This window comes from Coenobita brevimanus, chromosome 70 (genome assembly GCF_032717465.1).
Source record: "Coenobita brevimanus isolate Jiangsu-jjx chromosome 70, ASM3271746v2, whole genome shotgun sequence".
Classification (NCBI taxonomy): domain Eukaryota; kingdom Metazoa; phylum Arthropoda; class Malacostraca; order Decapoda; family Coenobitidae; genus Coenobita; species Coenobita brevimanus.
The window spans coordinates 32411252-32424703 of record NC_137023.1 but is presented as its reverse complement, the minus strand read 5'-3'; the positions used below and the strand labels follow the sequence as shown (position 1 = coordinate 32424703).

Sequence of the window (13452 nt, the reverse complement as noted above, 5' to 3'; positions counted from 1 at the left end):
GACAGAAGGACTGGCGAGCCTGTGATGAAGCCTGATGCTGTAATTGACTATAACGTCAATATGCGGCTGGTGGACAAGTCGGATATGATGATTGGAGAGATTGACTGTCTGAGGAAAAATCGTCGTTGGTACAGGAAGGTGTTCTTGCACTTGACTGACATGTGCATGTTGAACGCCTTCATCCTGTATAAAATCAGGAACAGGAAGCCAGCCAACTACTCTCTCAGAAGATTCTCCAAGACTTGTGTCTACCAGCTGCTTCAGCGTTATGGCCAGGTGCTTTCTACAGGTCCCAAACGCCACCCTCACACACCTCCAGACCGCCTACAGTGTATGGCCTACCTTCAGCGACACCGCCTGGAGCCACTGCCAGCCACTGCAAAGAGGGGGAAAGCACTGAGGAGGTGTCATGTGTGCAGCCACACTACCAGGCAGGAAAGGACTTTTAGGCGCACCTCCTTGCAGTGCAAAGAGTGCAAAGTTCCCCTCTGTGCTTACCCGTGTTTTTTCGACTACCACAGCCTAAGTAGATTTTGAAAATAAGGGTAAAAATATTGGGAAAAATACTGAGAGTGACAGTGATAATATTGTTTAGTTTTCTTTTACGTGCTGACAGTGACAGCCTGATGAGTGTAAATTAGTGTATGTACTTGTAAAAGCACTGACAGTTACAGTGTTTTTTGTTGTAAATAACTGTACATAGTAATCATATAAGTATTGCGAGTGACAGTCACTCCAGTGTAAAAAGATAAAAGCATATTTTCCTATTCTATGTTCTGAAAGTGAAAGTTTTTTGTGTATAAAATATTATTTTTATAACACTGGACAGTGACACTGATGAATAAGGCAAAAAAAAAAAAAAAAAAAAAAAAAAAAAAAAAAACAGCGAAAGTGAGCGATAGAAATGAAGTGCGAGTGGCCGACAGGAGCGAGAATAAAGTGCCTGCCGTAAGGCTGAATAAACTCGCGCCGCGGTGGTCTTCCTCAGTCCCAATCCACAATACTGGCAGTGACATTGATTTTTATTACCGTAATAGTGACAGGCAAACGTTTGCGAAGTCCTATGATGGAAAAAAAAGGAGTATACGTGTTTTTTGCCGAGAAAAGGCAAATGTGACAATATTGACGAGAAGATCGCCACCGCGCTGCATGTCGGCCGTGCGCTACGTCCATTTTAGCCTTATTTTCAGTTCTTATTTACAAATACGGATTCCAAACAACCTGTACGTTGTTGTATAAAGTGTACTGTGACAGATTGAGGCTGTGGTAGAAAGAAAACCGGGTTTCTGGAGGTGTGAGAGTGAAGACTTTGTTACCCAACTTTGCAAGTCTTCACAAGTCCTTTGGTAGTCAACGAAGGCTCAACATGTGGCTCAGGAGATAGCTGAATGTAAATAATATATGCCATAAAAATTTTAATGCTCTAGGGTTAATCTATGATTTTTGGCTAATATTTTTCCACAGGTACTCAGACCCCGCTACAACCCCGCCACAGGGGGGGGATCGCGCGTACACAGCCGCGTTTTAGGGGTTAAGAATATATGGAGTAGATGGGAAGTTGTTGAATGCTATGAAGGGTATGTATGATTGTGCTAAGGCAGCAGTGCGTGTGGATGGTGAACTAAGTGAATTTTTCTCTTTGAAGGTTGGGTTGGAACAGGGATGTGTCATGTCTCCATGGTTGTTCAATCTGTACATGGATGGGGTAATAAAAGAGGTACAAGGTAGGGTAGTGGATGTTGGAGTGGCCCTGGTGAGAGAAGATAGTGTTTGGAAACTCCCTGTACTGTTGTTTGCAGATGATACTGTGCTGTTGAGTGAAGACGAAGGAGAGCTGCAAGGTTTGGTGGATGACTTTGGGAGTGTGTTTAAGAAACGGAATCTAAAGGTGAATGTAGGGAAGAGTAAAGTGATGGTCTTTGAAAGAGGTGAAGTCAGTGAATGTACAGCGAGGTTGGATGGTGAGGAATTGGAAAATGTGAGTATGTTTAAGTACTTGGGTAGTGTGATGAGTGAGGATGGAGGTTTGGAGGGTGAAGTGCTTGAAAGGGTACAGCAGGGAAGAAAGGTTGCTGGTTCCTTGAAAGTAGCGATAAGAAACAGGGAAATGAGCATGAAAGTGAAAACGTTACTACATGACAGTATTGTGATACCAACTCTAACGTATGGAAGTGAAGCTTGGACGTTGTTGGAAGGACACAAGTCAAGAGTGAGAGCAGTGGAAATGAGTTATTTAAGAGGAGCATGTGGAGTCACATGGAGAGACAGGTTGACGAATGAGGATATAAAGGAGCGTTGTGATGTGGATGTGATAGGAAGCGTTATGAGGAACACACTGAGGTGGTTTGGCCATGTGGAGAGGATAGAGGGTGAAAGACTGATGAAGAGAGTGTATGTGAGTGAGGTGGAGGGGGAAGAGGAAGGGGGAGGCCGAGGTTGAGATGGAGGGATGGGGTGGAGAGGTATATGAGAGAGGGGGGTGTGAGTTGGGAGCAGGGCAGTGAAATGGCAGGGGACAGGACGACGTGGAGGCGATTTGTTTGTGGCCACCCCAAACAGGATTGAGGCGTCTGGCAATAGATAGATAGATCTTTTGATCTGTATTAAAATGAAACTGGAGATTACTACCAGTAACCAGAAAGCGATTTTAGAAAATCATTAATGAAAAATAGAATTAAGAAGGGCCATGATAAGTGAGAATACCTGTAAAGTACAGTATTCACTTCTATTCCCTGATGTCAATTATTTGCAACTTACTCATCAGATTTTTCCTTAACTTCTTCACCATGATGCTGGTTCTCAGCCACTGCAGGATTCTCCTCCTCTTCCTCAGTAACAACATATTCATTGGAACCTTCCACCTCCTGCCCAACATTACTCTGCCGCATCAGGTGACGGATGACATTCTCCTTCACACCATTACAGTACACTTCTATTTTGGTGAGTGCCAGAACCTGTTTGTGGTAGGAAGAGGGAAACATTACTAACAGTGATAAACCTCTACTAGCAACCTCCTTCAGAAGTATTTTCATTTTATATCTGCTATTACTAGATGACACTACTGGACTTAGGACAGACCTCTACTAGTGATGTAGTTACTGAACACTTTCTGGTACAGCAGGCCCTCTTCATTTCATCAAATTGCAAGAGGTAATTATATACCCTGAGGATGATAACGGAACAGAGTTCTATATATGTACAAATATTATAAAAAGGGGAATAAGACTGCAGTCTCAAAAAAATGCACATAAAAATTTTGTAATGAAATTTTGCTTAAACAAACTATAGTTATGAATACAGATACTCAAAGGCATGCATCTTGCATAGTATGAACATCTGTCCATCCTTCCATCATCCAATCCTATATCGTCCCATGAGAAGCTAGGAGCCCAGAGATAGGCAAGTTGGTCCTGACATTTAAGATGAGAGTGACCAGCCTCACTCATCTCTGAGTGGCACTATGTGAGCGATAAACCCTAACCACCCCCTGGATATAAATCTGTACGGGTCAATCCGACTGGAGTGCCAAAATTAACAACTAAATCACCGGGCTCCATAATTTGGTTATATGGTTACCACCTAGCATAGTAAATGGATTCCTGGTGTACAGGAAACCATTTGGCTTGCCAGTCAGTATAGAGTCACTCACAGGCAGAAGAATGAGAAAAGAATGAAGGAAAAAAAAGACAGAAGAGGGAGTGTAGAGTCACCCGTTAGCAGAAGGAAGAGGAAAGAATGAAGGAAAGACAGAGGAGGAGGGAAAGAAGAGAGGAAAAGGCAGACATCCAAAGAAGCACAACACTGAGTGAGTGGATGGTGAGTGGCCCCACCTACCTCATGTATGGACATAAACTATGAAAACAAACATACAAAGCTCTATAACAGTAATACCCTATTGTTTACAAACTGGTGCCATACTGTCTCCACTCACTACGTAGCAAGATTCACTCCCAAGTTCTACTCTGACATACCTCTTTCATGCCTCAAATAAGAACAACAATAATTTATTTTTAAACCTTTGCTCCTTTGGTGAAAAACAATAAAATTCACTTGCACTCCACTCCTGTGAGCATATTTCCCTACCCTTGTCTTCAGTCACCTGAAAAAAAAAAAAATTCCACAAGACACACCTATAAACTACATCACTTACAATCATCACATTTTCATAATTTCAATATGCTTGGAAAATACCAATAACTACTGCAGACTGCAGCAAATAGGGTAGACTGCATTATCAGTCTAAAAGCCAGTACTCAAGAGGTGGATGGAAATCTGGTGACAGGGAAAGCTGGAGCTCACATTTCAACTGCCCTCAGGACTAGCTTCTGACCATCCCTTTTTCCTGAATTTTTTCAGTGTTTCAGTAACACAGGGAGTGAACCAGCATACTATCCTGTACAACATCCACTAAAAACCACATGCACATTACACACTACACCTCCTGTTCCAAGACATGCAAAACTGACATCTCAACACCAAGCCTTGGGGGGAAGGGGGGAGGGGTATGTCCCTACCATGCACCCCTTTCCTGGTGACAACCAAGTGAGATGACCACAGTCTGACACACTCCCAAGGTGGATGGAAAGCTGAAGACAGGGACAGCTGGAGCTCCCATTTCATCAGCCCTTGGGACTAGTTCCTGACCATCCCCCTTTAATGTACTTTTTCAGTGTTCAGTAACACAGAGAGTAGGCCAGCATACTCTCCAATACAAGTTTCTCTAACCATCAATATCAAAACTACATTCACATTAAACACTACACTTATTATTCAAAATTAAGAAAAAAAAATGGCATAACTGAATCAAGCCTAGCAGTCCCCATGGGTGGGGGGATCATTAATGCCCCTACCATCTGCCTCTCTCCCGGTGACGACTCAACGAGTTGCCTGGAACCACTGACTCACTTCTTCATTTCTGCAACATTTGCAGCCTTTCCTCTCTAACTTTCTCCTGCTGGGTACCATCTCTCCTCCTCTAAACATCACCTTCTCTTCTTAACTGAGATTCAGCTGTCTGAGGCAAATGATAGCAAACCCTTCCCTGTATCCTCCTTCTTTATACTCATTTCAAAGCCAAAGATGGCTGTTGTGTATATGTATGCCACGACTTATCTTCCTTTAGTGTTCCTGAACTTGGTTCTTCTAAATTCTTTACTCTCTGGCTTCAGCTTTCCTGTCACTCTTTGGCTAAGTATATCTGTGTTATCTACTTAACCCCTAATTCTATCTATCTATCTATCTATCTATAGCCTGACGCCCTAATCCCGCAAAGGGTGGCCGCAAACAAAACGCCTCCAAGTCACTCTGTCACCCACCATTTGACTCCACTCCCCCCAACTCACCCCCCCCCTCCCTCATATACCTCTCAACTCCATCCATCCACCTCATCCTCGGTCTACCCCTCCCTCCACCTCACCTACATACACCCTCTTAGTCAGTCTTTCATTCTCCATTCTCTCCACATGTCCAAACCACCTCAGTGTTTTTCTCTTAATCTTTTCAACCACATCCACAACTACCCCACAACGTTCCTTCACTTCTTCATTCGTCAACCTGTCCCTCCACGTCACTCCACATGCTCCTCTCAAGTAACTCATTTCCACTGCTCTCACTCTTGACTTGTTCCCCTCTTGCAAGGTCCACGCCTCGCTTCCATACATCAGGGTAGGGATCACAATACCATCATGCAGTGACTTCTTAACTTCCATACTCACCTCCCTATTTCTCATCACTGCTTTCAGTGTACCAACAACCTTTCTTCCCTGCTGTACCCTTTCACGTACTTCATCCCCCAAAGTTCCATCCTTACTCATCACACTACCCAAGTACTTGAATGCACTCACATTCTCCATATCCTCACCATCCAACCTCACTGCACACTCTGTGACTTCATTCCTCTCAAACACCATAACTTTACTTTTGTTTACATTAACTTTCAGCTTCCTCCTCCTACACACTGTCCCAAATTCATTCACCAAACCTTGCAACTCCCATTCATCTTCACTCAACAATACTGTATCATCAGCAAACAGCAACACCGGAAGCTTCCAAATCTCACCCTCATTCATTTTAGGCCACCCCCACATCCACTGCCCTACCTTGCACCTCCTTTACAACCCCATCCATATATATATTAAACAGCCATGGGGACATCACACACCCCTGTTTCAGTCCCACATTGAGATCAAAGAACTCACTCAGCTCACCATCCACTCTCACCGTAGCCCTAGCTCCCTCGTACATACTCTTCACAGCACTCAACAATTTCCCCTCCACTCCATATATTCTTAATACCTTCCACATACCTTGCCTATCTATTCTGTCATAAGCTTTCTGCAAGTCCCCGAAGGCAGTATACACTTTCCTTCCCTTCTCTAGATACTTCTCCACTAAACATCTTAGAACAAATATCTGATCTACACACCCTTTTCCCTTCCTAAATCCCCCTTGTTCTTCTCCAACTAGCTCCTCTGTCATATGCCTAACCCTATCAATGAGTATTCTACCATATATTTTACCAGTCACACTAAGAAGGCAAATACCCCTATGGTTACCACATACTTCTCTCTCCCCTTTTCCTTTGTACAGAGGAACAATTATACCTGATTTCCAGTCCTCTGGAACCCTTCCCTCTTCCCAAGCCAATCTACACAACTTCCATATCCACTCCACAACAATCTCACCCCCATACCTAAGCATTTCACCACACACTCCATCAATTCCTGGGGCCTTTCCCAGCTTAATAGATAGATAGATAGAAACTTTGGAGCTGCTGACTTGGGGACCTGAGGCAGTCCTTCTTCGATTTTCCCTGAAATGATTATTGCTTCCATGGACAGAAGTCATCAGAGTGTGCCTTTTGCATTATGGAAGTTATTCTCTCAGGCATGGATGGATGCATACATTTCTTGCTCTTATCCTCTGATTAATGCAAAAGGGGCTCGGTTGAATCACGCTTGTTCTAATGCTGTCCACAACAAGGAGAGGGCCTACAAAAGGTACCGGAGCCAACCCATCTCTGAAATCACATCTTTTTTATGTTTCTGCCTAGAATTGCGCTAAGTCTGTTCTTCACTCTGCTAAAAATAATTTCATCGGTACTAAATGCTCTGAACTCTACAACTCAAATTCCTTCTGCTCCTTCTGGCACCTTGCCAAAAACCTATCTAACAACTTTACCTCATCATCCTTCCCTCCTCTTTTCTATTCTGATGGCTCTGTAGCTGTATCTTCTACTGATAATGCAGATCTCTTTGCTCAGACTTTCTCCTCCAATTCCACCTTAGACGATTCCGGTACTGTTCCTCCATCACTTCCCCCCTCTGACTTCCTCATGGCTGTCATTCAAATTTCTTCAACTCATGTATTTTCTGCCATCACTGGCCTCAATTCTAACAATGCATATGGGCCTCACGGGGCCCCTCCTGTTGTCCTCAAAAACTGTGCTTCTGTGCTTACACTCTGCCTAGGTAAACTCTTTCGCCTTTGTCTATCAACTTGTACCTTTCCTTCTTACTGGAAGTTTGCTCTCAATCAGCTTGTCCCAGAGAAGGATGACCATTTCCAACCCTCTAATTATAGGTATAACCCAGTTTAACGATGCACCTGATTAAGTAAAAACCCATCACTAGGCAGGGTATCATATATCAGGGTAGATTTAACATGTAAAGTATAGGGATCCATTTTTGAGTTTTGGGTTACCCCCCCCCCCCACAAAGTCCAAAACCCATCCAAATGAGTCTAAAAACAAATTTCTGGCTAACCTAAACCCCCAGACAGCTTTAAAACAAGCAAAGCTAAGCCTAAAAGCAGTTTATAACTCACCTAAACCCAAAAATTAAATCTGTAAATCATCAAATGTCTGGAAAAAATCACACTTAGTAATACTGTACCCCAAAATGACAAGGTTCACCCCACCTATGACTAAAACACATTAATATAAGTCTAAAAGCAGCTTATAAATCATCCTAAACACAAAATATAAGTCTAAAATATCATCATAATCGGTAAAAAAAAGTTAAATCCATCATTAAACCAGGATCTGGCTATCATCAGGCAGGGTATGGTGGTATTTCTACCCCCATCAATTAGCCAAGGTATCGCATCGAGGGGTATTATATATCGGGGTATACCTGTACAGTGGGTCCTTGAAATACAAGAACTCCAAGTACGAATTTCTGATGGTACGAATGCAATAAATGTAGGACAAATTCCACAATACGAAAGTATCTGCCTCGGTACGAAAAATGATACGAGAGGAAATACGAAAAATTGAAAATGGGCGCGCTGCACAGCACCGCGTTCACTTGCAGAGAGAAAACGAACTAACCCTTCTCTTGTAAACACATTTTCGCGCGCTTCCCAGTCGAGTCACGTCCCTCCTCTCCTCTGAGCTTTGCTGTACGTTCCGCTATTTTTTGCTGTTCTTCAACTTTTCGTATTTTCACCATACCTCCCAAGCACCCTGCATCATCTCCAGCATCCGGGGAACCAGGTGCAAAGAAGAAACAACATCGTGCTCTCACTCTTGAAAGGAAATTGGAAATACAGTATTTACATTGATTTATTTACCAGTAAATGTACAATGAAAGACATAACTATCTTCCCAGTACAGTCTGAAGAACATTTACACCAGGCGAACGGCCATACCAAGTTGAGTACACCGCTTCCCGTCCGATTAGCGAAGTTAAGCAACGTTGGGTCTGGTTAGTACTTGGATGGGTGACCGCCTGGGAACACCAGATGCTGTTGGCATCTCTACGTGTCAAGTGGGGTTGGTGGAGGATTAGTGCCCCTCCCTGTAAAACAATTAACTCTAAGCCCTTGGCCACCCCGTTTGGGATACATGGCGTCTGGGAATGAATGAATGAAATACAATGAAAACCCTGTTTCTACTAGTGCGTGTTTCAAATGGTTCAATTTTTCCACGCTATATTCATCAGACTTTGGGAAGATACTTGTGTCTTTCATTGTACACTTGAAGCAGCAGAAAGACCTTACCAATTCAATACATAATCCTCCAGCTTGTTTCTGTAATTTTCTGACAACTTTCAGTTTGGCATATTAATTTTTCTTGCTGAAAAATTTCCTCCCCATTATTACTGTCACTTTCCCCTACGATCGTTTCCAGTGCAGTGGAAGAAACTCAACGTGCTCAAAGACGGATATCATTTCCCAATTTCCCAACTGGAGGTTAGGTTAGGTTAACATTATTAGGTACAGATAAGCTCAGTAGCAGGTTTGGCAGGTTTTGTTAAACACTTAGGGAAGAGCAGTCCTTGCTGCCATTATGTTAACAAAATAAACAAGAGTTGTCACACCAGAACAGCTAAAAATGACGGGGAAACAGATTTAATAAGAAACGTTTACTGTATTTACCAACCCAGAAATAATCTAAAAAATATACCAGACTATCAGGAAGAACTGATTTGGTAAGGTGCTTTTACTGCTTAAAGTAAAACATATGTTTAGACCCCTCAATGGGTGTGGGTTCAGATATTTGCGTGCTCCCGTGGTCGGCCTTGGAACCATTTTTTTCAAAGTTCTAAAATTAATTTCTTTTTCTTACACATGTGAAAAGACTCGTCTGGCACACCTGGCTTTTTTTTTTAATTATTTTTTCCCCTAAACCCACTCTGTGATTTACTATGATTCGTGTAAGAAGTAATAAAATTAGGATGCGTGTTACATCAGCATGTATACATCGGCCAAAAACATCTGGGACCAAGTGAACTGTGAACGCCAGACTGCTTGAGGTGGTAGAGTAGGGTCGTGTAAACACACCAGTGACCCTCATTCCCTTCCCATAACTGCTCGCAGTTTTTTTTAGCTCACTCTAACTCAACGTCACTGACACCAGTACAGTATGGCATTGTTCAAGGCCAGCAGCTATGAAAGCGATAATGGAATACATTATTGTTTGTATCAGTCCTCTCTCTTTCACTCATACACATAAGAACAAACAAAAGAATGACCAGTAAATGTACACTAACTCTAAGGAGCAGAAATAACTGTGCTCAGTCGGTCCGAAATATATTGGGAAGAGTAATACCGAATGAAGAATGTGGAACTGAAAGCTAACCTAAGAGAACATGTGGGATGAAAGCGTAATTTTTTTCTGATTAGCAAAATATTTTTGTTCCATATCGTTTCTTAAAAATTGTAAAACCCATTATCTTTCATGTAAGCATACAGCCTTAAGACCATACCAATTCAGTTCATATTCCTCTAGTTTGTCTTCTATACTTTTCTGATTATTTTGAGGGTGGTAAATTATGTTCTCTTGCTGAAAGAAACTTACTCAAAATTAGGGCACATGTGACATAAGCATGTAAACATCGGCGTGGAGTGAAGAGAACACCTGACTGATGGGATGGTAGAGTAGGGTCATGTACCCACACCAGTGACCTTCGTTCCCTTCCTGTAATTGTTCGCAGTTTTTTATAATGCCCTAACTCAATGTCATTCACACCGAAACAGTGAAGTGTTGTTCAAAGACAGTAACTATGAAGGGGTAAAAGGAATACTGTATGAAAAATTCAAAATGGGCACAGTGCATAGCACCGCACTCACATGCCGAGAGAAAACGAACTAACCCCTCTCTGGTAAACAAATTTTTGCCCGCTTCTCAGTTGAGTCCACATCCCTCCTCTCCTCACAGCCTCGCTATACGTAAGGATATTTTCGCAGCCCTTCACTTTTTCGTATTGTTTCGCCATGTCTCCCAAGCACCCTGCATCATTTCCAGCATTGGGGAAGCCTGCTGCAAAGAAGCAGCAGCACCATACTCTAATTCTGGAAAGGAAACTGGAAATTATAAGACCTCGTGAGGAGGGGCAGGGAGTCTCGGAGATTGGGCGTGCTTTAGGCCTTGTTTCCACCAGTGGAACTGTGACAAAGAAAAAGGAGATGTACAAGAATATGGCCACTTCCTTCTCTACAATTGTATACAGATTTTGTTCACTTCTTAATAGGGGGAGGTGAAGTTTAGGTGGGGGTCCGAGGGGGTCCTGGGACGCATCTCCCCATATATATGTGTTTTTCAATGGGGAAAATCATTCCGATATACGAAATTTCAAATTACGAAAGGTTTTTCTGGTCCCTATCCCTTTCATATATCAAGGACTTACCCGGTACTGTATCGTCCAACTGCTTTAACATCCTGTGTGTCAAACATTTTCAAGTCTATTCTTAACAGAAAAATTTTAAAGCATCTCTCTTATCACAACCTTCTTTCTGGCCATCAGTATCAGTTCCAACAGGGACACTCCACTGGCAATCTCACCTACCTTTCAGACTCCTGGTCATCTCTTTTCAGGAATTTGGCGAAAGCATTGCCATTGCACCTGACATCTCAAAGACTTATGACTGAGTTTGGCAATAATCTTTAATTACCAAACTGACCTCTTACAGTTTCTATTCTTCTACCTGTGCCTTTTATCAATAGCTTTCTTTCACGTCATTCTACAGCTGCTGTTGTAGACGGCCACCGTTCGTCTCCTCGATCTATTAACAGTGGTGTTCTTCAGTGATCTATCATCAACTCTCTCCCTTTTATTCATCAATGACCTTCTAATAAGTACATCTAACCCTATCCACTCATACACTGATGATTCTACCCTTCACCTTTCCAATTCGTTCCCACAATGTCCATCTCAGCAGTTACTTCAACAAACAAGGGATGAGGCTATGGCACATCTGATGTCTGACTTGGCTCATATCTCTGACTGTGGTAAAAGTAATCTTGTTGTTTTTAATGCAACAAAGACTCAGTTCTTACACCTATCAACCTGACAAAGTCCTTCACAGGAGTATCCGCTAATGTTTAATAACATCCACCTCAATCCTGCATATCATCCCTGAGCATTTTTGGGGTTTCAATCTCTCAGGATTTATCTTGGAAAGATCACATTACATCTCTTGTAAAATCTGCTTCCAAGAGATTAGGTGTACTAAGCCGACTCTGTACCTTCTTTGCCCTGCACAGATGTTGCCTCTATTCATTCATTCATCATCCACTCCTGCGTTGCCCTATGAGGAGCGTAGGAACCCAGGGCTAAAAACTTGGTCCTGACATTTAAGATGAGTGTGACCAGCCTCACTCATTCCAGAGTGGTATTATGTGAGCAATAACCCCTAACCACACGTTGGATATAAACCTTCACCGGCTCAATCTGACTGGAGCACTGTAATTACTCGTACCCACTAAACAACCAGGAGTCAAAATTTGGTTATATAGTTACCACCCAGTGTAGTACATGGTTTCCTGTGTACATGAAACCATTTGGCTTGTCACTCAGTGTAGAGTCACCTACAGGCAGAAGAAAGAGGAAAGAACAAAGGAAAGAAAGAAAGAGAAGGGAGTGTAAAGTCAGCCGTTGCAGAAGGACATGGAAAGAATGAAGGAAAGAAGAGGATGGAAGGAAGGAAGGATGGAGGAGAGGAAATGGCAAACACCCGGGAACAGCACTACATCCAGTGATGATATTGTGCACCCCTACCTACCATAAGTTGCTTTATACATGCGTTTTATTCGCCCCTCTGAAGAGTACAACTCTCATGTGAGGTGAGGCTCCACACATACAATTCTCAACAAGGTGGAGTCAGGGGCTTTTCGTCTCATTGTCTGTCCTCCTCTTGCCGGTTTCCTTCACCCTCTGTCTCTTCGCCGCACTGCTGTATCTTTATCTCTTTTCTATCTCAACTTCAATAGTCACTTCTCCTGTGAACTGTCTGCCTGCATCCCTCCACCTCGACGACGGGAGCACAGCACCCATCTAACTCCAAATTCTCATCCCTTTTCTGTCCAACTCTCTAATGCAAGAGTTAACCATTACTCCCAGTCCTTTATTTATGCTACAGGTCAACTCTGGAACTGTCTCCCTCTGTCTGTATTTCCTACTTCCTATGATCTCATCTTTTAAATGCAGTGTCCAGGCATCTTGAAATGAATGGATCTTGAATTTGGCTCTGTGTTGTACTGTCTTTATTTGTTTCTTGATAAGAACACTTTGCAGGCTCCTAGCCTTTTGTTCCTTCATCCTTGCATTTAAAAAAAAAAAAAAAAAAAAAATCCAGACATCCATTATCCGAACAATTCATTATCCAGTCGCTGTGATCTGGCTGTTTATTTCATGTCATGGCAGAACATGGCCAAGCTGTGGTAACTGTTTGTCCGTGGTTGTTGAGTCTGCTTGACCATGGTGATTCCTTGACTGTGATTTACAGGTCTGCTTGACCAAACAGGGTAGTGTAAAACACGACAAATAAGTGTTGTATGACATACTGCAGTGGCCTTTTACAATGGGTTTCAAAGTTAGGGTATGAAGGGGAGCCAGTGGAGAAGTCCATTATCAAGAAGGATCCACTATCCAGACATACCTTTGACTCTATTATGTCGGACAATCAGGGGAATACTGTTTACAGTATACAGTGGAAGCTCGATTATCCAGG

General features: G+C 42.6%; 1 protein-coding gene and 1 non-coding gene across 2 annotated transcripts in view; one reads left to right on the top strand and one right to left on the bottom strand.

The window, feature by feature from the left end:
• Nnp-1 (Ribosomal RNA processing protein 1 homolog Nnp-1) overlaps positions 1-13452 on the bottom strand; it is a 235996-nt gene that overhangs the window by 140463 nt on the left and 82081 nt on the right. Inside the window, exon 5 of the mRNA XM_080277637.1 lies at positions 2758-2954. Coding sequence (XP_080133763.1) covers positions 2758-2954 — 197 coding nt within the window. The remainder of the gene's footprint in view (positions 1-2757; positions 2955-13452) is intronic.
• On the top strand, positions 8636-8754 carry LOC145406555 (5S ribosomal RNA). Its single transcript, XR_013898576.1, has one exon. It is a non-coding gene; the product is annotated as a 5S ribosomal RNA (ribosomal RNA).